This window comes from Marmota flaviventris, chromosome 10 (assembly GCF_047511675.1).
Source record: "Marmota flaviventris isolate mMarFla1 chromosome 10, mMarFla1.hap1, whole genome shotgun sequence".
NCBI lineage: Eukaryota > Metazoa > Chordata > Mammalia > Rodentia > Sciuridae > Marmota > Marmota flaviventris.
Genome location: NC_092507.1, coordinates 112,170,684 through 112,194,049, shown reverse-complemented (window position 1 = coordinate 112,194,049; position 23,366 = coordinate 112,170,684). Strand labels below are relative to the sequence as shown.

The window sequence follows — 23,366 nt, the reverse complement described above, 5'->3', positions numbered from 1 at the left end:
GTGCGGCCAATCTGGAAAGCAGTATGGAGATTCCTGGGAAAGCTGGGAATGGAACCACCATTTGACCCAGCTATTGCCCTTCTTGGACTATTCCCTGAAGACCTTAAAAGAGCGTACTACAGGGATACTGCTACATCGATGTTCATAGCAGCATAATTCACAATTGCTAGACTGTGGAACCAACCCAGATGCCCTGCAATAGATGAATGGATAAAAAAAATGTGGCATTTATACACCATGGAGTATTATGCAGCACTAAAAAATGACAAAATCATAGAATTTGCAGGGAAATGGATGGCACTAGAGCAGATTATGCTTAGTGAAGCTAGCCAATCCCTAAAAAACAAATACCAAATGTCTTCTTTGATATAATGAGAGCAACTAAGAACAGAGCAGGGAGGAAGAGCAGGAAGAAAAGATTAACATTAAACAGATACATGAGGTGGGATGGAAAGGGAGAGAAAAGGGAAATTGCATGGTAATGGAGGGAGACCCTCATTGTTATACAAAATTACATATAAGAGGTTGTGAGGGGAATGGGAAAATAAACAAGGAGAGAAATGAATTACAGTGGATGGGGTAGAGAGAGAAGATGGGAGGGGAGGGAGGGGGGATGGTAGAGGATAGGAAAGGTAGCAGAATACAACAGTTACTAATAGGGCATTATGTAAAAATGTGGATGTGTAACCGATGTGATTCTGCAATCTGTATTTGGGGTAAAATTGGGAGTTCATAACCAACTTGAATCTAATGTATGAAATATGATATGTCAAGAGCTTTATAACGTTTTGAACAACCAATAAAAAAATAATAATAAAAAAAAGTTAGAAAACAACAAATAAATCTTATATTGGAAATGATAGGTTTACAATAGACTCTTGATTTGCATGCCAGCTGTACCATCATGAGCTATGTGATCTTGGACAAATTCTATAACTTCTTTGTGCTTTAATTTTTATTTCTGAGAAATAGGAATCATAGTAATGCCTGCCTTATAATTACTATCATACTAGATGAACTGATACATTTAAAAGGCTGAATTGCCTGGCACAATGGTGCATGCCTATAATTTCACTATTTGGGAGGCTGAAGCAAGACGATTGCAAGTTCAAGGCCAGCTTGGGAAACTTAACAACACCATGTCTCAAAATAAAATTAAAAAGGGCTGGGGGTGTAGCTCAGTAGGAAAGTGTTCCTGGGTTCAGTCCCCAGTACCAGAAGGGAAAAAAAAAAAAAGAATTTATCCTCAATATAGACCCATACACGTTTGAAATGATGGATTGTAGGCTAAAGTTGCCTAAGAAAAGAATCAGTTTAAAACCAAAGCGTTGGAAATGGCAAAGGGTAACTTTTAAAAGACATAATCTGCTTATTGCATTTCTTTTTTAATAGTGCATTATAGTTATACATAATGTTGGGGTTCAAAAAATAAGAGAAAGAAAAAAACCAAGGTTAGAACTGTGGTATGGTATGCTACCAATTATACTGTATTATAAATCCATATATATATATATATATAAATGTATGTATATGTATATACACGCTCATGTCTCTTATGCATAGTCTGTTTCCTACATGATACACAAGAAACTGACAACTGTAGATGGCTAGGGTGGCAGCAATATTTGCTTTCCACCACACTTTAATAGTTTTTCTTTTTTAATTTTGGACATTTATTAGTCATAAATTCAGAAAGCCTAACATTTTCTTCAGGTGCTCAGTTTCTATGTGATGAAAGGACTCACCTTACTTAGCTCTTGGTTCATCATTTTTATTAGACAGTGGTACTTTTTTCCTAATGCAATCATCTCAGTGATCTTGATTAACAACAACAACAAAAATTACCATATAGATAGAGCTTTACATTTTGCTATGTTCCCCTGACCCGCTTATAGCAGGTCATAGTATTAATGTAAACTTTTAAAACTTTCCATTTTTGTGCTCTGAGGCTTAGAGATAAAACAGAACTACAGGTAGGTTTTGGCAACTATTTCACATATCTCTGCTGGTCAGTGAGTAGGGTGTAATGGTGACAGTTGCTTGTAATACTCATCTAGAGACACCAAGAGACTCATGACTGTCCACTTTCCTTAGAGAGCAGAGACCAGCGTGTTTGCTTCTGTGCTGGAGAATGCTGTCAAAGCATTGAATTGGAGAAGCAGTATTTCTTGACACATTGAGGCCATTAAATTTTTTTTAAAAAAATTTTGGTACCAGGGATTGAGCCCAGGGGCTTTACCAGTGAGCCACATCCCCACCCTTGTTATTTTTTATTTTGAGACAAGGTCTCACTAAGCTGCTGAGGCTGGCTTTGAATCTGCAATTCTCCTGCCTCATCCTCCCAAGCTGCTGGGACTACAGGCATGTGCCACCTGTTAACACCTCTTTAGCGATGCCCTGCTCCTCTGCCGTTGGAGACCTGCAGCTCTCAAGAGCTTTCAAACCAGAGTCTCACCAACAGCTGGTATATGCATATACAAAGAAATTCTAACCAGAAAGTAAAATGCATTGTTTCCAATGAAACCACTTTGTTCTATAGTGAAAGGGCTGGACACAGGTGCTTGTCCATAGGCTAAGCATTCAAACACCTTTGTTTTCACAGAAGTCCTGTCTAAAGAGCCTTCTCTGATATACTTAATCAGAATAATCAGAATTCACTGCTCAGCTGCTGGCTAGAGAGGTCAGGATGGTCTGGGTTAGCCTTTTTTTCCCCCCAGTACTGGGGATCAAATCCAGGGCTTATGCATGTTAGTCAAGAGCTCTACAACTGAGCTACTCCCTCAACCTCTGGATTGGCCTTTTGAAGAGAATTGCCTGTGCGGCGTTTCTTATAGACAGTGCCAAGGGTAGGTTTATTTCTCCCTATAGTGGGAGCTTCTCTTTCCTCCCACCTCCAGCCCTTGTCGTCATCTGCTGGGTGGCTGGGTTGATGTAATTTCCTGGGATGCTATGGAGGATTCACTCTGGGGAGTCAGTGGAGGCTCCAATAAGGGATTTCATCCTATCCTTTTTTTCAGTTCTATTTTCCCCACTCCTCCCTGTGTGCCACTAGCTTCTTCCTGCCCTGAATGTGTCATGTGCCCTCTGGCCCTGGTTAACCTCTCTCTCAAGGATCCCTGCATGCACCTTGAGCAGGCAACCTACTCACACTGCAGTCCTAGCATCCTATCTTCTGGAAGCCCTGCCTTCCAATCCCACTCTCCCATTCTCTTCTCTTCCCCTTCCAGAAAATTCAAAGACTTTTTCTTATCCTGGCTTCCTGTGTTCTTTGCTCCAGGTTGATGTTATTGACGTTCAATCCCCTGTGTACCAGACACACAGCGTCCTCTATCTTTAGTGAAGTGTGAACCCTGGGAAAATGGGGACTTCCTAGCACAATAAATACTTGTTAAATAAACTGGCAAGCACTATCAGTGAGTGGGGCTAAGGTGTCCATATTTATTAGTCATTGTCAACAATTACTAATTAATTGCTTACTCTATGCTAACATGAGCATGGAGATTGAGGAAATATTTCAACAGGGAGTGACTTTTGTACAGCCTCTTGATGAAAAATAATGACACATAATATGCGGGAGTTCTGTGGAATTGAGGTGATAAAGCACAGAGGGTGAAGACTGGACCAGTATTGATAGGGCAGTGATGGTTATGGTGGGGATGGGTAGAGGCTAATGCCGTTTTGCTCTTTTAGCTGTAATAGATGATCAGCATAGAAGTAACGGATCCACTGGCTGAGTTTACCTTTATTTTTAATTACATTTTTGGAGATAGTTTTCTTGAGTCACATTAACATACATGTGTGTATTAGTCAGAGTTCTCTAGAATCAACAGGAAATATGATTATAAAAAGATGATGTATTAGATTGTCTTATGCAACCAGAAGCTGGATAATCCATAATGGCCATCTGCAGACTGGAGAGCTGGAAGAACCAGTAGCTGCACAGTCTGAGAGACTAAAGCCCCAGAACAAGAGGAATCAATTGTGCTACCCTAGTCCAAAGACTTCTGGAAACACTCCCTGGAGAATCACTGGCAGAGTCCGCTTTGGAAGAGCGAAGAAATGAGAGTCCAATATCCTTAGGTGATCACATCAGCAATCAAGAACCTGTTCAAGAATTGAGTTTGCATCTGCTACTGCTCCTTGTTCTTCCAACTTTTCTTTCATCCAATTATTGGATGGTGCTGCCCATGCTTAGGGAGGGTCTCCACTTCAGTTTACTATCCCACATGCCAATCATTCCTAGACACACCCTCATTGACACACACAGAAGCCTCTTAATCATCAGAACCTCTTAATCCAATCAAGTTGACAATTCAAATTGAGCATTACATTTATATGTTAGTCAATTTTGTGTCACTATGACCAAGATACCTGACAAAAACAATTTAGAGGATGAAAATTTTGTTTTGGACTCAATGGTTTCAGAGTTCAGTTCATAGTTGGCCAGCTCCATTGCTCTGGGCCTGAGATAAGGCAGAATATCATGGTAAAAGGCAGTGATGGGTGAACACTGCTCTGTTCATGCCCTCCAGGAAGCAGAGAGAGTGCCATGAGCAAGGGTCAAGATACAACGCAAGAACACGTACCCAGTGGCCTACTTCCTCCAGCCACAACTCACTGCCGACAGTTACCACCCAGTAGTACATTCAAATTATTAAACTGTCAGATGTATTAATCCATTGATGAGGTCACAGCTCTCATAATCTGATCATTTCACCTCTGAACATTCCTATGTTGGGGATCATGCTTTCAAAAATAAACTTTTCAGAGGAACTTTCTAGATCCAAACCATAACAACACCATATCTTTATTGCTTTGTATCTTTTGTATACCACTCTCCCTAAGAATATAATTAATATTTTATATGTAGAGACATCTAGGTCCATTATAGGAAAATCTGTTAGGTCTAGTGTAGTTTCTTCAAAATTTAGAATACAAATAGGCACTGAGTTTGTTCAAGGAGGTCAAGCATGCATTGGTGAGCTCTAAATCCCATTGGCCTTCTTCTGGGAAAGTGAACCATGTGGGCTTGTCCATTGTCCTTAGCTAGGGTGCCAGTGCTGAGAAGTGGCCTGAGGAGTGATGATACCTGTGTTAGGGAGGTGTGTGTATGTGTGTATATTCAGATATGAGTGAGAGATTATTTTTGTGTTTGTATGGTATGGGGATTGAACCCAGGGGTGCTCTACCCTTACACTGAGCTACATCCCCAGCCCTTTTTATTTTTTATTTTGAGACAGAGTCTCATCAAGTTTCCCAGACTAGACTCAAATTTGTGATTCTCCTGCCTTGGCCTCTCAGGTAGCTGGGATTATAGGCATGTGGCACTGTGATCACACACGATTGTGTGATCTGGGTATAGTAGAAATTTGCAGGATCTACAGGCTGAAGACCCAGGGAAGAGGTAGTTTAAGTCTGAAGGCTGTCTGCTGAAAGAATTCCCTTTTCCTCTTGGGAGATCAATCTTTGTTCTATTTAGCCCTTCGTCTGATCAGATGAGCCCCTCTATGACAACGAGGGTGGTCTGCTTGTTCCAGAGTCTACTAATTGAAGTGTTAATCTCATCTAAAAAAATACCTCACAGCAACCTCTAGAATACTATTTGGCCAAATATCTGGGTCCCCCAGTAGCCTTGCCCAGTTGGCACATACAGTTAGTTAACTGTCACCAAAGTAAGGCAGTTGTGTGGTCCCATGAGAAAACACTGGGGCAATGATCTAGAGATGCAAAACAATTGGGTTTGAATTGAATTCAGCTGAGTGATGCTCAGCAATCTTCACATTCTCTCTGGACTGTGTTTCTCCTCTATCAGGTGTTGTGAGTGAATGCAGCACAGTGCCTAACAGTGTATGCTGGGTTTTTTTTAGTTCTGGGGGACTGAACCCAGCAGTGCTTTACCACTGAGCTGCATCCTCAGGCCTTTTGATTTTTTCATCTTGAGATGGGATTTCACTAAGTTGCTGAAGATGATCTTGAAACTTGTGATCTTCTTGCCTCAGCCTCTTGAGAAGCTGGGATTATGGGTGTGTGCCAACACAAGAATTAGCTATTTAGCTAGGGTTCTAGTGCTAACTTTAGAATATCTAACCTCCTCTGTACTCTGAGGTGAGTAGACAAGGAGATCTCTGAAGTCCAAGTTCTGTGATGGGATCAGGTGCCTTCTGATTGCCATGTAGTACTACATTCATAAAGTTGAACATGCTGAGTATTAGCACTTGCAATTATTATTTGGATCCGGGGTTGGAAGTATTTTCTTAACCAGGAAGGTTTTGTTCTGCCTTACCCCCTAGTCACTTCCTGTTTACCACCCCACTCACTGTTTACTTTCTATAAACTGCTAGGAGCATGTTTCTTCTTTTTTGTAAATGCTTTCCCCAGAAGCATTTATTGACTCCACTAGGATTTTCCCTTGTAATGGGGCACCTTGAGGGTCCAGAGGAGAGCTGTTAGTTGATAGTTTTTTACAAGGATCTGGCTTCTGTTGGGAGCTTTACATTTCATACAGTGTTTATCTTTCCAGTCGAGCCTCCATGTGATATGATGTCAGGCCCTTTATTGAACAGAAGAAACTTGTTTACTCTTGGTAACTGAAAGTGTAAGTCCTACAGAAGCTTCGCTGTCTTCTTTGATGTCTTGTCAGTGCTTTCCTTCCTGGGTTTTAGCTGTGCAATGAGGTTATTCACTTTTCTCGTGTCCATCTCCATCTCCTCTCTCTCTCCCTCTCTGTGCCTTTCTTCCCTCCTTGTTCTCTCCACTGTTCCCTACCCTGGGGGAAGATTTATCTTTTGTGTCTTTTGGCAGCAGCTGCCCTTGGCTGTTCCTGGGGCTCAGAGCCAGGTGGGGTCACTGCCCCTGTCCCACTTGTCTTGTTTTGCCCTGTGTTGTTTCTGATTCCTGGAAAGGGCTTCCTGGGAGAGATCCTGCTCCCCTGGAGGCATGCCTCTGCCCTTGGCACAGACAGTCCCACACAGGGAAGGGCTTGGAGCCCTTTGGAAAAATAAGCTTCTTAAAAATGAAACTGGGGGTTGGGTGGCAAGAGCACTTAAAATCTACTCTCAGCAAAAATCACATAAATAATGTTAGTAACTAGAGCCCTCATGTTGTACATTATATCTCTAGACTTGTTCATACCCTACATATTTGATATTTTGTATTAATTCATCTAAATCTCCCTGTTTTCATTCTCAACCACATCCATTGGAACCACTGTCTCATTCTCTACTTCTATATATTCAATTATTTTTTAGCAAGACATTTGAAATCTGCCCAACTGTAGTCACCATTGCACTACCTATAAACATACCAAAATATTATGTCTTAAATATTTAACATATCCAACAAAAAAATCAAAGTAAAATAAAACTTGTGTCAAGTATACAATGAACACTGGATGGATAATTATTGGTTGATTGGTTGCTTATGTTACTGGGGATTGAATGCAGGAACATTCTACCACTGAACTGCATCCCTAGCCTTATTTATTTTTGAGACAGGGTCTTGCTAAATTGCTCAGGCTGGTCTTCAACTTCTAATCCTCCTCCCTCAGTCTTGAGTAGCTAGAATTACAGCTGTGTGCCACTGTATCCAGCAATGGAACTATTTATAAGGCACCTATTACATCTACTAGATGTAGCCATCCTGCTTGCTTAGAACAGCAAGCCTCCTGCATTTCTGCTCTCCCACATCTGCTCTTGCCTTTCCTTGGGCCACCACTGCCTGAGCCTTTGCTTCTCCTCATCTTCTAACTCCTTTGTTTTTAACTCTTCCTTCATTCAACAAATGTTCATCAAGTCTACGCTGTGTGTCAGACTCAACTCAGGAACTGGGGACATTGTAAATAAGGCAATAAACTTTCTGCTGGGGAGGAGCTCACATTCCAAGTTGGTGTAGGGGATGCAAACAAGTTACAAAATAAGTCAGCTTAAGTTACAGAGTGTAAAAGTAGAGAAGAAATTAAGGCAGGGTAGGTGGGGACTAAGAGTGGAAGGCAGCTGGGCCTGGTGGTACATGTTTGTAATCCCAGCGACTAGGGAGGCTGAGGCAGGACAATAAGAAATTCAAGGCCTGCGTGGTCAACTTAGCAAGACCTTGTCTCAAAAAATTGAAAGGCTGGGGATGTAGCTCAGTGGTAGAGTTGGGTTTAATTCTTAGTACTGTAAAAATAAGATACATACATACATACATAGACAGATAGGAAGGCAAAGAGCTATGATGGCTAAAGACACCAACCAGGATGTAGGCTCTCTGTTCACCTCACAGATTGTTTCTTTTGCTGAGAAGAAACTTTTTAGTTTGAGTCCATCCCATTTATTGATTCTTGGTTTTAATTCTTGCACTATAGAGTCTTATTAAGGAAGTTGGGGTCTAATCCCACATGATGAAGATAAGGGCCTACTTTTTCTTCTATTAGACGCAGAGTCTCTGGTTTAATTCCTAGGTCCTTGATCCACTTTGAGTTGAGTTTTGTGCATGGTGAGAGATAGGGTTTAATTTCATTTTGTTTCATATGGATTTCCAATTTTCCCAGCACCATTTGTTGAAGAGGCTATCTTTTCTCCAATGTATGTTTTTGGCACCTTTGTCTAATATGAGATAATTGTAATTCTGTGGGTTTCTTTCTGTGTCTATATCTTGGGAGCAAATTTTTACCCCTCACATATCAGATAGAGAACTAATCTCTAGGGTATATAAAGAACTTAAAAAGCTAAGCATAAAAACAAAACAAATAACCCAATCAATAAATGGACCAAGGACCCAAACAGACACTTCTCAGAAGAGGATACACAATCAATCAACAAATATATGAAAAAATGTTCATCATCTCTAGCAATTAGAGAAATGCAAACCAAAACTACTCTAAGATATCATCTCACTCCAGTCAGAATGGCAGCTATTATGAAGACAAACAACAATAAGTGTTGGCGAGGATGTGGGGAAAAGAAACACTCATACATTGCTGTTGGGACTGCAAATGGGTGCAGCCAATATGGAAAGCAGTATGGAGATTCCTTGGAAAACTAGGAATGGAACCACCATTTGATCCAGCTAGCCCTCTCCTCAGACTATACCCAAAGGACTTAAAAACAGCATACTACAGGGACACAGCCACATCAATGTTTATAGCAGCACAATTCACAATAGGTAAACTGTGGAGCCAGCCCAGATGCCCTTCAGTGGATGAATGGATAAAAAAAAATGTAGCATATATACACAATGGAATTTTACTCAGCAATAAAAGAGAATAAAATCATGGCATTTGCAGGTAAAAGGATGGAGTTGGAGAAGATAATGCTAAGTGAAGTTAGCCAATCCCAAAAAAACAAATGCTGAATGTTTTCTCTGATATAAAGAGGCTGATTCATAGTGGGGTAGGGAGAGGGAGCATGAGAGGAATAGATGACTCTAGATAGCACAGAGGGGTGGGAGAGGAAGAGAGGGGGCAGGGGGTTAGCAATGATGTTGGAATGTGATGGACATCATTATCCAAAGTACATATATAAAGACATGAATTGTTGTGAATATTCTTTATACACAGAGATATGAAAATTTGTGTTCTATATGTATAATAAGTATTGTAATGCATTCCATTGTCATGTATTTAAAAAAATAAAATCAATTAAAAAAAACACCAACCAGACTGCCAGCTTTAAGCCCTAACTCTGTCCTTACCAATTATGTGCTTTGATTTCTTTATCTGTCAAATGGGGATAATAATAATATCCACCTCTTACAGTGGTTATGATGATAAATGGGTTAATATATGTAAAACCCTTAAATTACTGTGTGGAGCATTGTACGTTTCAGTTAAGATTAAGCTATTACTATTACAGTTTCAAGGTAAAGGGTGACTTTATCAAGTATTTTTGGACCGAGCTGGTAACTCCTTTTTTTTTTTTTTTTTTGTATTGCTTTGTTTTGTTTTTGTCTATACCAGTGCTTGGCAATGCCCCAATTCTGCATTCATACAGCAGTAATTAGTCATTGTAACCCTGTGGCACCAAACAGCCCTGTGGAAAACCCCATCCATGGATTTGTCTACTTACTCACTGATGATTCCTAAACTTGGCCTGGGTGACTCTGCTATTCAGCAGTTCTGCTTGTCCCCAGCTCCCTTCTCCTGTCCAAGATTAACGCTTTCACCTGTCTTTTCATTGTACCCCAATGTCACCTCTTCACAAACCTTGAGCTATCAGTTATCCTACTCCTATATCTTCATCTGAATCTTCTGGGCTCGATTTTTCTTCCCACTGCAGATTGATAAGGTCAAGCCTTCTCTGTCCTAAAAACAACAAAGAAAAACTTTCTTTTCCCTATATGTCTTCCTAGCCTGTGGCATTATTTCTTTTCTTTCCTTCATAGCCAAGCTTCTTATAAACTTACCTATACTCACTGTTAGCCTCCTTATTTTTTTCCACTCTTGCTGTTAGTTCTCAGTCTCCAGTGACCTAATGGACCCTTGCTGTTAGTTCTCAGTCTCCAGGTTTCACCCTGGGAACTGAGCAGACAAACTTCTGCAGCTTCTAAGGCACCCCTAACTCTAAACTTTTTCTTTTTTCTCTGAAAGTTGCTTTTCAGATTCCTTTGCAAGTGCCCCTTTAAGTTTTGGAGTTGCTCCTGAACTTGGTCCCTTATTTCTTTCCTGACTTCTTGTGATTTCAGCAAACATCTATCTCTAGACTGGACCTCTCCAGAACTCTCCATTCATACACTATTTTTTTCTTTTTGGTGGTCCAGGGGATTGAACCCAGGGGTACTCTACCACTGAGCTACATCTCCAGCTTCTCTTTCCTTCCTTCCTTTTTCTTTCTTTTGTTTGAGACAGAGTTTTGCTAAATTGCCTACGCTGGTCTCAAACTGGAGATCTTCCTGCCTTAGCCTCCCGAGTTACTGGGATTATAGGCATTCACCTTAGCACCTAGCTCATATGCTGTCTTAGAGGATGCACTGCATGTATTCTCTCATTTATCACTGTTTCAGAGGCTGAAAGAGCCAAGGTCAAAGTGCTGCCAATTCTCACTGTGTCCTCACTAATCTCTTTATATGGGCTCTACACTCATTACCTTCTAAAGGTCTCTTCTTCAAATACTATATTGGACTTTAATTCATAAATTTGGTGGGGAGAAGAAGAGGATACAAATATGTGGCCCATAACATGTACATGACAGCCTGATGGGATCTCCGTTCAGCTCTTATACACACTCTTACCATTTCAACACGTGTAAAATTGAACTCATCCCCTTACCCACAATCCAGTTCCTCCGGAAATTTTCTTATAGGTGCCAGATTCCACCCAGGCACCTAAATCAGATATTTAAAAACTCATCCTATACATTTCCCTGCCACTGCATATCATGGACAAGTGTCCAGCTAAGCCTTGTGATTTCCGCCCCTAGAAGACCTTGCAGACTCCACTTCTCTGTTTCATTGTCACCCCTACAGCTTCAGCCCTCATGTTTCTCACCTTAAAGTATTGCTTTTTCTTGTTCCTTTTGCATCTATCCTTCCCTTTCACCCTATCTCTATGGTGAAATTTTAAAGAATGAATGGTATTACTCATTTTTAATGCTTCAAAATAAGATTCTGACTCTTCTTGGTCAGGTTCCTCCAGGCAGAACCATTTGTGGTGCCCGACCTGCTGTGGATTTCCGAGCCTCTTTGTCTTTGCACCTGCCTTGCCCTCTGTCTAGAATGTCACCCACAGCCCTCCCTCCCCTATGCCTTCACTAGTATCTTCCTGCAGGAGTTGCTTTCTTCCCTGCACAGGCTTTAAACTCCACCTGTTAGGTGCTCCTTTCTGTTGTCCTGCACCTTGGATAGCTCTCCCATAGGCAACACAGCCTCAGCCTACAGCTATGGTTTCTGTATTTTTCCTCCATCAGACTGGAGAAGCATAAAAAACAGATTTGTCTTACTCATCTTTATGCACCATGTGCAGTAGATATCTATCATATACAAGGTACTTAATAATAAATGCTTATTAAATAAATGAATGAAATAAGCATGTCTAATGCCCTCTAGTTCCTGTTTAGTGTATCAAGTTAAGATAGTTTAAACAGTTCAAAGCATCCCTGTGCCCACCCCCAATCTTGGTACTACTTCCTTATGTTACATTTAAGAACCCGTAGTGCCCCCATTCCATTAGTTTTCTGGATTTTCCAGAAAGGTTTTTATACCTTTTCTTTTGCCTACGTTTCTCTATGCTGGACAGTTGGAGATTCCATATTTCCTCCTTTATTTACTAGGATCTAAAGATGGTCAAGAGCTAATGACCATTAGTTCTTTTAGGTCTCCTCTTATCTAGTATGCTAATAGGCACCCATAATATGTATAGCTGTCCCCAGTTCTAACAGATCTATTATTGTCCTATTTCATTAAGTCAACAAGACTGTGTGATCATTGAAGCCCCTGCTGGGCAGCAGAAAATCTTTCAGAAAGCAGTCCCCTGGTTTTGCTTTAGTTTGGGAATTGATTAGCACAGACAGAATGGCTGAGCAGTTTGGTTTCTTAGGACCTGCTCAGATCATAGATTTTCTGATCCCAGACAAAGTCATCTCTAAACCTTCTGTGTCTGGAGCTTCTCAGTCTTCATTGTGAGGATCCCTAAGGATAGAGAGAGGAGAGGGAGCCTTCTCTTATAGTTTGCTCTACTGTTTTGCTACCCTGTCACAATACTATGTCTTTTGTTGGTATTTATGAGACTCCTTCTCTGAGTCAGATCCTTAGGCAACAGATGAATAGGACACAGCCCTGGTCTTGAGTCTAGAAGGGAAAAGTGGGTATGTTCAATGCTGTGTGCTCAGTGCCCTGAAACACAGGTGCACGGAGTGCTCCTGGAGCCTAACTCCTCCTGACAGCTGATGGCAATTTCCCCTGCTCAGACCAATGTCCATTTCACCCTGATTATTCCTAGACAAGTGTGGAAAAAAAGATGCTTAGTATCCAGCAGCAGCCACCACCTAAACAACAGCTACGTGTTACCATAAGCCCAGTCTCTTGCTAACCCCTAAATGTTAAGGTCACTTCTGGATGGTTGTATGGTAAAAAACAGGTGGCTTCTATGCTCCCTGCCTGCTGGCTCATGAAAGAGTAAAAGAGCTGCTCCAGCAGGCCATGGTCAGGGCCATCCTTTCTGCTAAATACCTTTGCAACACCGCAACAGGGCCACCTTCCCAGCTCCTGTAGCAGCCTGGAGAAAAAACAAGCAGACTGTTGACTTTTGAAACACCATGCTTATTTTCCCAGATGACTGGTTGGGTTGGCATAGGAAGAATTCCTAGAACTATTTGTTCTTTAAGACAGCCACTCAAATGACTGAGGCCTGGTGTTCTGCACCAGCACCAGCTTTAGGGTAGCAGTTCTCTATATCTACGGCTTGTGTCAACCTGCTCCGTTTTTCCGATTAGTGCTTGGTCTCTGAAAACTTCCAAGAAATTGCATTCGAAGACAATAGTGATGAACCTAATCCCAAATACAGAGCAAGAAAATAGTTCCTGTGAAATGCCAAGAAATTATTTGGTGTTTTTAGAGAGTCCAAGAAATAGAAAGGAACAAGAGATGAAGAAAAATAAGAATAGTGGACTTTGATACATTGATATTAAGCAGTATGCCGTGTGTATGTGTCTGGTGTGGGTGTGTATGTGTGTGTGTGGGTGTGTGTGTGTGTTATGTGTGTGAGAGATTAAAGACCTGGTTTCAGTCATCAGAAGAAGGTGAGAAAGGTGCTAAGTGGAAAAATTAACTCAAAAAGCTGCCATCTCTATCTCCTAATTCCACTGCTTCCTGGAGGCCACCTACTCTGCATCTGCTCCTAGAGAGAGAATTAGAGTCAGTCCTGGAGTTTGATACTCTGCTAGGAGAGAGCTTAGATCTCCCCGCCCATACTCCTCAGTTATGGAACCCTACCTGTCCATCTGACTGGGCCTCTCACCACTGAAAAAGTTGGGCCCAAGGAGTAAGTGATTTGTTCTTATCCATCAGCTCATGAAAACCTGACTGGGGGCAGATTGCCAGTCTCTGGACTCCCCTACAGGGTACTTTCCTTCAGCCTGATTTCATTCCTGCTCTGGGATGTAGAGGACATGACTGTACTGCCTTTTTCCAGAGTTCCCACACCCAGTCTACACAAACATAAAAACCTGGCAAAGCTGTCATATCCAGGCTTAAGGAAATGTCCCCTTCATTTTTGTTTGTTTGTTTGTTTGGGGGGATGCTGGAGATTGAACCTAGTGGGATTTTACCACTGAGCCACATCCCAGCCCTTTTTATTTGTTTGTTTGTTTGTTTTTTGAGATAGGGTCTACCTAAGTTGCTGAGGCTGGCCTCCTCCCAAGCTGCTAGGATTATGCCTGGTTTCCCTTTGTTTCTGAACTTTGAAAAGCTATTAAAATGGAAGCATCTTATTGGGTTGGAAAGTTACTTAATGTACTCGAGTGGAAAGATGTGTGAAAATGTAATAAAGCCCATGGTATCCCTTGGTTTGGCATAACTGAAAGCTGAAGTATTAGGTAAACACGACATTGTTTTTTTTTATTTTTTTCAATTTTATAAGAAACGATACATTTTATTTTTCTGACACCACAGCTCTGGCAAGTGGTTTCGTACCAAATTTAATGGAGGTCACACAGAACGTTTTAAACATGGGAAAGGAAGGCGAGGAAAGAACCACAAAATTTAAAACAAAAACAAAATCCTAGATAGCTTTTAGCATCTGTTCTACTCCCGCATTAATAAAATTCACTTTTAATTTTTATTAGGAATTCCTAGTAAGAAGAGAACAGAAAACAAGGTGGGCAGGGGAGAGTATGGTAGGGGAGAGAAAGGCTAAGGGAAAAGAGGCCAGGGGACACTCCTAGGACAGAGCTCTCCCTGCTGGGGCCAGGAGGACACTCTGCTTTGCTAGACTTATTTCTCCCAGTGGAGCACTAGATATTGCAGCTGCCAAAGGGAAGAGGAGAGGAGGGAAGCAGAGGGTCACCAGTGGGGGAATGAGGGAAGAGAACACCCTTAACTAAGACGGGAAGGGTGGGGACAAAACTAGAGAAGATGAGATGGAGGGTTTGTATGTCAGCAAAGACAGTGCTGAAGAGCACTTGAGCTGAAGCAAGTGAGAGGACATTGCTCTTGATGTCACCATTCCCTTCCCTATTGTTTCTGCAGGCCGCCAGCTCACGGGAGCCGAAAGAGCCTCCACTGTCACTGCAGAGGAGACTGACATCGATGCAGTAGAGGTCCCACTCCCAGGGAATGATGTCCTGGAATTCAGCCGAGGTGTGACCGACCTGGATGCTGTAGGAAAGGAAGGAGGCTCCCACATGGACTCCAAGGTAGGCAGGAGATGGCCCATCCATTCCTGCTGCCTCCAGGATGACCTGTGTCACTGCTTAGCCTCAAGTCATTGCTGCCTCCTTGCTCCACAGCATGGTGGCAGTGATGGAGTGTTTCCTTGCTTTCAGAGGGGCCACACTTTTGTAGAGTCAACCCATTGTGCCAACATAACACTGCTGTGTGTCACAATGCCGCTGTGGAGCTCCTCCTTTTTTTCTTTTTGTTCCAGGGATTGAAACCAGGGGCACTTTACCACTGAGTCACATTCCTAGCCTTTTTAAAATTTTTAAAGAAAGGATCTTGCTAAGTTGCTTAGGTCTCAATGAATTGCTGGCCTGGTCTTGAACTTGTGATCCTCTTGCCTCAGCCTCTGGAACCACAGGGATTACAGGCATATACCACCATGTCTGGCTTGTGGTAGTCCTTTCTTTCTGATGTGTGTTGTCCTTACAGGATCCCGTTGGTTTGTTTGTTCATTTTTTATTTTGAAGTAGCCTCTTGCTAAATTGCCTGGGTTGACCTTGAACTTCTGATGCTCCTGCCTCAGCCTCCTGAGTCCCTGGGATTGCAGATGTGCAACTCTGAAGCTGGTCCCACTGATTTTTGATTTCCTCCTTTTCCCTGCACAATCATTTCTGCACAATATTCATGCAAGGCTCATCCTGGACTACTCATATAATACACATAATTCCCTGTGGCTCAGCCAATGGAACCAAGTATACTTGGACCCCCTCTTCCTGCTTCAGTAATTATGTGTCTTTAATACTACTCTCAGGGTAGACATCATTACCTACTCTAACATCCTACAGATGAGATGACTGAGGCCTTGAGGAGCAACTAATATGATCCAGTTTAAAAAACTAAAAATGTGAGACTAAATTTAAAACTGAATACAACTAAAGTAAAAAGAAAAAAAAATCTACAAACAAAACCCAGAAGGAAAATTATTATTTTTTTCACATAAGTACACATCAAGGTATTTATTATAATTATATAATGTATAAACTATACACAGTTTCATTTAGGATAATAACCTCTATTAAGAAAAGATAGAGGCAATCAAAATATTCTTTATAATTATTGATTTCAACTTTTAATTTTAACTTTCTATGATACATTTCACAATGTTAAATATTGTCAAGAGAAAAAGTAAATAGACAATGCAGAAGTTCAGCAGTGTGGCTCTTCTACTTACCATTTATTATTAGATATGTAATATTTTCCAAAAATATTACCCTTAGAAGGAAACCCACAGTCATTATCAGTGGCCTATAAGTAGTCAATATTTTTCAGGGCCAGGATTGTGGCTCAGTGGCAGAGCTGTTGCATGAGGCACTGGGTTTGATCCACAGCACCACATAAAATAGTAAACATAAAATAAAAGTATTGTATCTATCTACAACTAAAAAAATATTTTTCAGTCTGCATATAGATTTTACTTGTTTATGTTGAAATCATAGAGGAACCCCATCCTTCCAAAAATTATTCTCAGTATTTCTTTTTCTTTTTTTTCTTTCTTTTTTTAAAATTTTTTACTTGTAGTTGGACACAATATATTTACTTACTTATTTTTATGTGGTGCTGAGGATTGAACCCAGGGCCTCGCACGTGCTAGGTGAGCTCTCTACCGCTGAGCCACACCCCCCAGCCCCTGTATTTCTTTTATTACTACACTTTTATATCTCTGATTGGAAACTCAATTTGTCATATATCAGTTAGGCAACTTAGACCATTCGGAAGTAAAGTAATGGTCTATGTCCAAAAAAAAAAATACTAGGATTTGTTGACCATAAATACAAGATCACCCAAAAAGTAAATTTAAAGTCCCAGACCTCCTTCCCTACTCCTCAATGCCTATTCCAGGGATGGCGAGATGGTAATTTTATAGTTTAGATTAGACTATATCTTCAGAAGGAAAATTATTGGCCAATAGCCCCTTAGATTCCCGGCCAGCTTAATGAATCATGGATACCTCTTTCCCTGTCCTTCATTCACCTTATCTCAAGTCAAGATTTTTAGGCCAGTTCATTAAAAGGAGAATTCCATATAGTGTGGAAGGCAGTACCTGATGATCTCTTTGGTGTCCGTTGAGTCCTCTACAAGGGGCAATAGCCCTCTGTCCCTGAGTGCCTTCCTCTTTCATGTCTGAAGAGGGACCAGCTGCAGGATGGCCAGAAACAAAATGTGGCTTCCTGTCGTTGAACTCTTGAGTCATAGGAAAGAGTCCAACAGGAGGAGAAGCCAGAAACTAGTGTAATCTGACAGAGGATCTCTCCAGATCATTTGTTTTCAAGTCCAAACTTTCTTCCTCGGTGTTCTCACTGTGAGAGGAGGCCGTGGGGGACTGAAGGCAGCTGCCCCTCACCTGGCTTCTTTCTCCAGTTTCTAACTCATGAGAAACATCTCAGACCCCAGAGTAAGGAAAGAATAGAAGCTTCCTTCTTCCTAGTCTTTTTGGTAATGTGGTAGGTAGCCATGTTTTATAACTCAACAACAGGGTATAATTTGAAGTAGCAGATTAAAGATGGGACTTTATCACCTGCCTGTCTCCCATCCAGTGGGATCAGTTATTGAGATGTCCAGATACAATTCTGGGTGGTCTACCCTCAGGCAGTGACGCCGTTTCTTCCCTAGAACCCCATTTACATTCCATCCAATACACAGCATCTCCAGCTCCTGGACTGTAAATCAGCCATTTCACCCTGCCTGTGTACATGTCGTCAATAGGACAGGGAAAGTGAGGCCCTGGATCGTGGCTCCTGTCCATGTGTCATGTCTTCTTTTCAGGTCTCACCCCATCCTCAGGAGCCCACACTGACAGCTTCGCCCCGCATGCTGCTTCCTTCTTCTTCCTCGAAGCCACCAGGCTTGGGCACAGGGACGCCGCTGTCCACCCACCACCAGATGCAGCTCCTCCAGCAGCTCCTCCAGCAACAGCAGCAGCAGACGCAAGTGGCTGTGGCCCAGGTTCTCCTCAGCCTCCTCCCTACTTCACAGGCTCCACTCTCATGGGCTTGATGCGCCTTCCCTAGCAAGGGGCTCAGGGCAGGTTTAAAACCTAGGGAGCCATAAAGAATTGCTCATGCTATTGGATCATTGCTTGTTAGGGAGTCAGGGAGGTGGAGGAGAAAAGGGGAGAGACGGGGGTGCTGTTGAAATGGAAGGGCATATTCTGATTTCCCATGTATCCCCCGCTCTGAGTTGGGCTTGGCTGGCTTGGCTGAATGTTGTTGAATAATGACTTCAACTTACTGAGGGAAAAGATGCGCACAATTCCACCCTTCCTTTCCTACCTTGTTTTCCTGGTATTTAGGTTAGGAAGGGATACCTCTGAAGTCAGGACAGGTATGACTCTGTGATATCACTCTTAAAACAGCTTCAAGTATAAATCTGTGCCAAACATTCTTCCAAAGAGTATTGTTATGGCATCCCAATCTACTTGTTTATAGCAAGTTTCCAAGCCTCCATTAGTGATCTACTTACTCAAAGCAGTATTTGATACAGAGTTGACCTTGGAATTCATCATATGGGATTGAATTTACAGGAATTTAGGTGGATTATTTGAGCCTTAATAAGAAGAACTATCTTACCCCTTAGGATTGAGATAGTGTTTATGCACTGAAAGGCTTGTTGGGCTACTGCTACTTGTTAGGAGAAACTTGAGCTAATTTCTCTTGCTGTTTGCTTTCCATGAAAGGCACATTCTCCTAGGAATCTATGAGTCTAAGCCTTATCTCTACCATGGGTAATTAGGAACTGGTGAAGATGCATCTGTTTATTCCATTTAAAGGCTAAATCCTGAGATCAGTTTCAGACAGGGTCAGGACCAGAATGAGTGGCTAAAGATAGGTGGAGGATGTGGTGGTCAGGGTTTGGCAGAGATGGTGAGAGATCTGGAAAGGCAGAGATATGCATCAGCATTCTAAATCAGCTTGGGCAAACTTATTGCTTAGGTTTTCTGCAGTCTAAAATGAAGGGAACAGACTACTTCTGGGTATACTTATTGTATCTTCTGCTTACTCTTCTCCTGAATTCTGGGTGGAACAAGTTCTCCAAGCAGAGCTGTCCTTTCCAATGGTAAACTTTGAGGGAGCATTGGCGGTCTAGCCATATTGGATTTGCTGTGACTTGGTCTTGAAAAGAACAGTCTCCACTGACCTGAGCCTGTAGCACCAGTCTCATTGGTGATTTTGCAGTAGGTTTCAGAAGAGTAGGCCCACTGCCAATGTACTAGATTCTCCTTAAAAATACTTACCATGAAAAATTCTGATCAAAGGATGTGTGGTGGTTGTAGGAAGATTTACAGGTGTTTCCAAAACAGTGACAGAGGAAGGAATGTCATTTGTGGCTTCTTATGTTTGGGGGGAAAAAATCATTCCTCTTTGTCAGATAAAATAATTGATCTCCTATGGTAAATGATGGTGTGGCAGTCTGAGGATCCCCTCTTCCTTAGCATGGGGGATGACAGGAGCACAAAACCAGAGTGCTCCAGCACTGGGTCCATTCCGAGACACATCATTTCCAAAAGTTTCCCATTGAATATAAATTCATTCTCCAACTATAATTCTTTTCTCTTTCAGCATATCAATTGCCAAGTAATTATTATTTATCTAAGGGTAGGCTTGATGCATATTCATGATATTATTAGAAAGGCATTTGAATATGAAGTCACTGCTATGTACTAAAGACAAATTATTTGCAAATGCACAATCTACGCACAATAAGAGTGTTGTGGGGGTAAAAGGAAGCACTCATCTGCAAAGCAATGAGACCTATAACTTATCATAGGTCTATCTCAGCCAGGATGAAATCAGAAGAATGGTTTTCTGGTATAAAATCAAGCATCTGTCTCAATGGGACATCCCTGCCGTGCGCTGTTCTAATTGCCTCTCTTCCGAGAAGACAGTGAATCTGGAGGAAGAGAACAGTGTGGTGTTTGGGATTCATTTCATTAGCCTCTCTCAGTTCCAGCCACTTCTGCAGGCTGGGCAGCCTTAGCCTCTCATTCATTTGGAATCTGTTGGACATAGCTGGCAGTGCCCTGCTTTACTCTCAGCTCAAGCAGTGACATGATGAAAAGCCTCAAAGCATCCACATCTCATATTGGTACAGTGACTTTGAGTACATTGATAGACTTCCAAACACTTCAAATGAGACAGGACATTGAGATCATATGCTAGCTGCTTGAGCATTTCTTATACCCCTCTCTGCCATCTCCATCAGTCAGTCTCTGACCACCTTCCTTCTGTCTGCATCTTGCTTTTACTGCCTAGGAACACAGCAAGGATATTGTTCTATCACTCAAAAGCTGGCTTTCCACTCCTGGTCCTGCGACAGATTCAGTTCTAAACTGGCATTCAGGCTTCTGAATTCCAGGCTTCTCTGCACTCTTTCTTCATCTCACTTTGTAGGATTTGGTCTAAGCACTTTTTGTTAATATCCAAATCCTTGGATAAAAACAATTATGTCAGATACGTAGGTGAGTTACTAGGTAGGTCATCTTAGTGTCTTTAACACTATGAAATAAACCAACTACAGTGTGCTTGGTTTCTCCACATAAGTAGGAGTGATTTTCATTTCTAGCATGAGGTCGGTTTTACTCATTCTGCCAGACTCTATTGCCAGCAAACTGTGAGGTTTCTATCTTTCATCATTAAAATACCAGCAGTATCCAGAATTTCAATGATCAAAACTGTGACCTCAGAATTTCAGGTGGGAATATATGTTCCTTTTCTCTGTGAGCATCTGAGCTCTCCTATGTTGATCCTGAATAAAAACTTAAGGATCAGGCTCCAGTTTCTTACAGACAGGTATACTCTTGTGGTCACTTGTTATGTTATTTATGTTCCCTGCCCCATTGTTCCCAGCCAATCTGGTTCTGCTCTTATCATTGGGACTAGGCTCAGGTCTCTTTTGTGGTGTTTTGATTTGTGTAGGACCTCAACCTCTCCTGGTTTTATCCTAAATTCATTCAGAGCTGGTCTTAAGGGGCCTGCCCTAGCCTTAGAGGTACAGGGGTAAAGGGTAGTGTTCAGTCAACTCTTAAGTACTTCCAAGTCAGTCATCAGTGTGTAAATAGTGAATTACCCAAGTCCCTCTGACCACTCTCCCCAATCCAGCATGAGCCTTGCCTGGCTGCACTGGCTCCCTGCTTTTAGATGGACCCGAAGTTCAAGAGTGTGAATGTGATTATAATCACACCTTAGATCAAACTTGGAATGTAACTAGAACCTGCATGGCTGTGGACTGGGTCTACATGGCTCCAAAATTGATCTGGGCATTGTGGCTAACTGTTAATAGCTAAGTAGGCCAGATCTGTTCAGTTTGCCAATTCCTGGCCCAGCTCATGGGAGAATGTTAGTGCAGCTTAGTATTGTTATTTAAAGATTTCTCCTCTACCTGCTGCCAGTTCTGCTTGTTTAGGAATCAAGTAATTAATTATTTATGCTTTGCAATCGTGTGTGCTGTAGTTAGACAAATAGTGCTAAGAATGCTCCCCATCCCCACCCCAGGCCCTAGATTTAGCATCTGTCCTGTGCTTCTCCCAGTCCCCAGCACCCTGGTATGTATTGCCCAAGTTCCTGCCTCATGCATGCTGAGACAGCGCTGCCTGCCTCTGCTGGTGTGTGTAGTGTGTGTGAGAGCAAATTGCTCTGGTTCTTTCCACTGCCATTTCCATGTGCCTACTGCTCCCTAACTTCAGCCTGGCCCTGCCCCCACTTCTGATGGAGGAGCTGGAGTCCAGGCAAGTAGGCTAGAAAGTGAGTGGGGCCATGGTCTGATGTGGCTGGGTGGGTTGAGGGTGGGTGTCAGAGTTTGGGGAAGCAGCACAGAGCTGGAGAGTGAAAGGTTGAATGTACACATGTTATGCTGTGGCTAGGATGCAGACCTGGACACTAGCATGAGTGTGGCCTTGGTGCCACATCACCATGTTGCCTTTGTCACTGACTTAGTCTATGAGTGAATAATCATTGCCAAAGATGACACAGCTCTGGAAAGAATACACTAACATGTTCCTTTTCAGAAATTGATACAGTCTACCTTTCTGAAAGGCATTTAATTCTTTGCAAGGAAAGTAAGCTAAATACAAATAAGCATCCCATTTGGGAAGGAGGGGTGATGCTTTCTGCTCCTGTCCTGTGAATAGGGAAGTAAAGCACAGTGAGCCATAGCACACTGTCCAGACCAAGGCCGGAAGTAATGCTACTTCATTCCAGCATTTCCAGGTCAAGTCCATATATACTTTGCCTCAAAGTTAAAAGAAGTCCTGGCCATTTTGTCCCCACTTGACCTGATTTGGGTTCTCCTGCAGCACAGACTGCCACAGCTGAGGTTTGAGCCTCATGCTTTTTGTCACTTGTGATGGCTGTAGAAGGAGAAGGGCTCATTAGTGCTAGTTTGGGGCAGTGACAACAGCATTTACTTTTCACATTCTCAAGGTTTAAAACACCTGAAATGGTATAACTCTGTCTGCACATGTAAAATTCTTATTTAGTCTAGGACAAGGCGCACTCAAGTTCAGGAATGTGTTCTCATGGCACTTAGTGCCAGTGGATTTGCGATGGCAGCATTTGTTTCCAGGGTCTTCTTTCGAAAGAGTGTTGATGGCACTCCACCATTGGAACTTGGATACCTGCAAAGGAAGATTCTCACTTCTTTCCCCCTGTCTTCTGCAAGAAGAAACCACTCTTTTGTCCTGAATCCTAATTCTCAGAAGTCACATTGGGTAACTGGGGACTCTTTTTCTGTGAACCTATAGCAAGTGGCCCCTAGTACTGGCCACTGTGTCTCCCTGGAAGTGGAATCAACTGTACAAGCCCACAGCTAGCCCTTTCAGTTAACAGATGGAGAAGCTAAAGTTCAGAGAGAAGCGAGTTACCTGTAGTTGGCCAGGAAGTAACCGACAGACTCCAGCATTCCAGCTCCTGGCCCAGCACTTTTAAATGGCCTGTTCTGTTGGGGTGTTCAGATTGGGATGCAAGGACCTGAGCCTAATAGAGTATGCAGGGAGCCCTAAGAGATGCCAGTTAGTGGGATATGGG

The 23,366-nt window shown here is 42.2% G+C and overlaps 1 protein-coding gene across 4 annotated transcripts in view; it reads left to right on the top strand.

Annotated features, from left to right (window-relative positions):
• Positions 1–23,366, top strand: part of LOC114080902 (carboxyl-terminal PDZ ligand of neuronal nitric oxide synthase protein) — a 312,785-nt gene that overhangs the window by 266,331 nt on the left and 23,088 nt on the right. For 3 of the 4 annotated variants that reach the window (XM_071618242.1, XM_071618241.1, XM_027922492.2), the window contains exons 7-8: positions 15,157–15,323; positions 18,112–18,291. In XM_071618242.1, coding sequence (XP_071474343.1) covers positions 15,157–15,323; positions 18,112–18,291 — 347 coding nt within the window. Of the gene's footprint in view, positions 1–15,156; positions 15,324–18,111; positions 18,292–23,366 lie in introns of those variants that run through there. The other variant, XM_071618243.1, reaches the window with a different exon arrangement.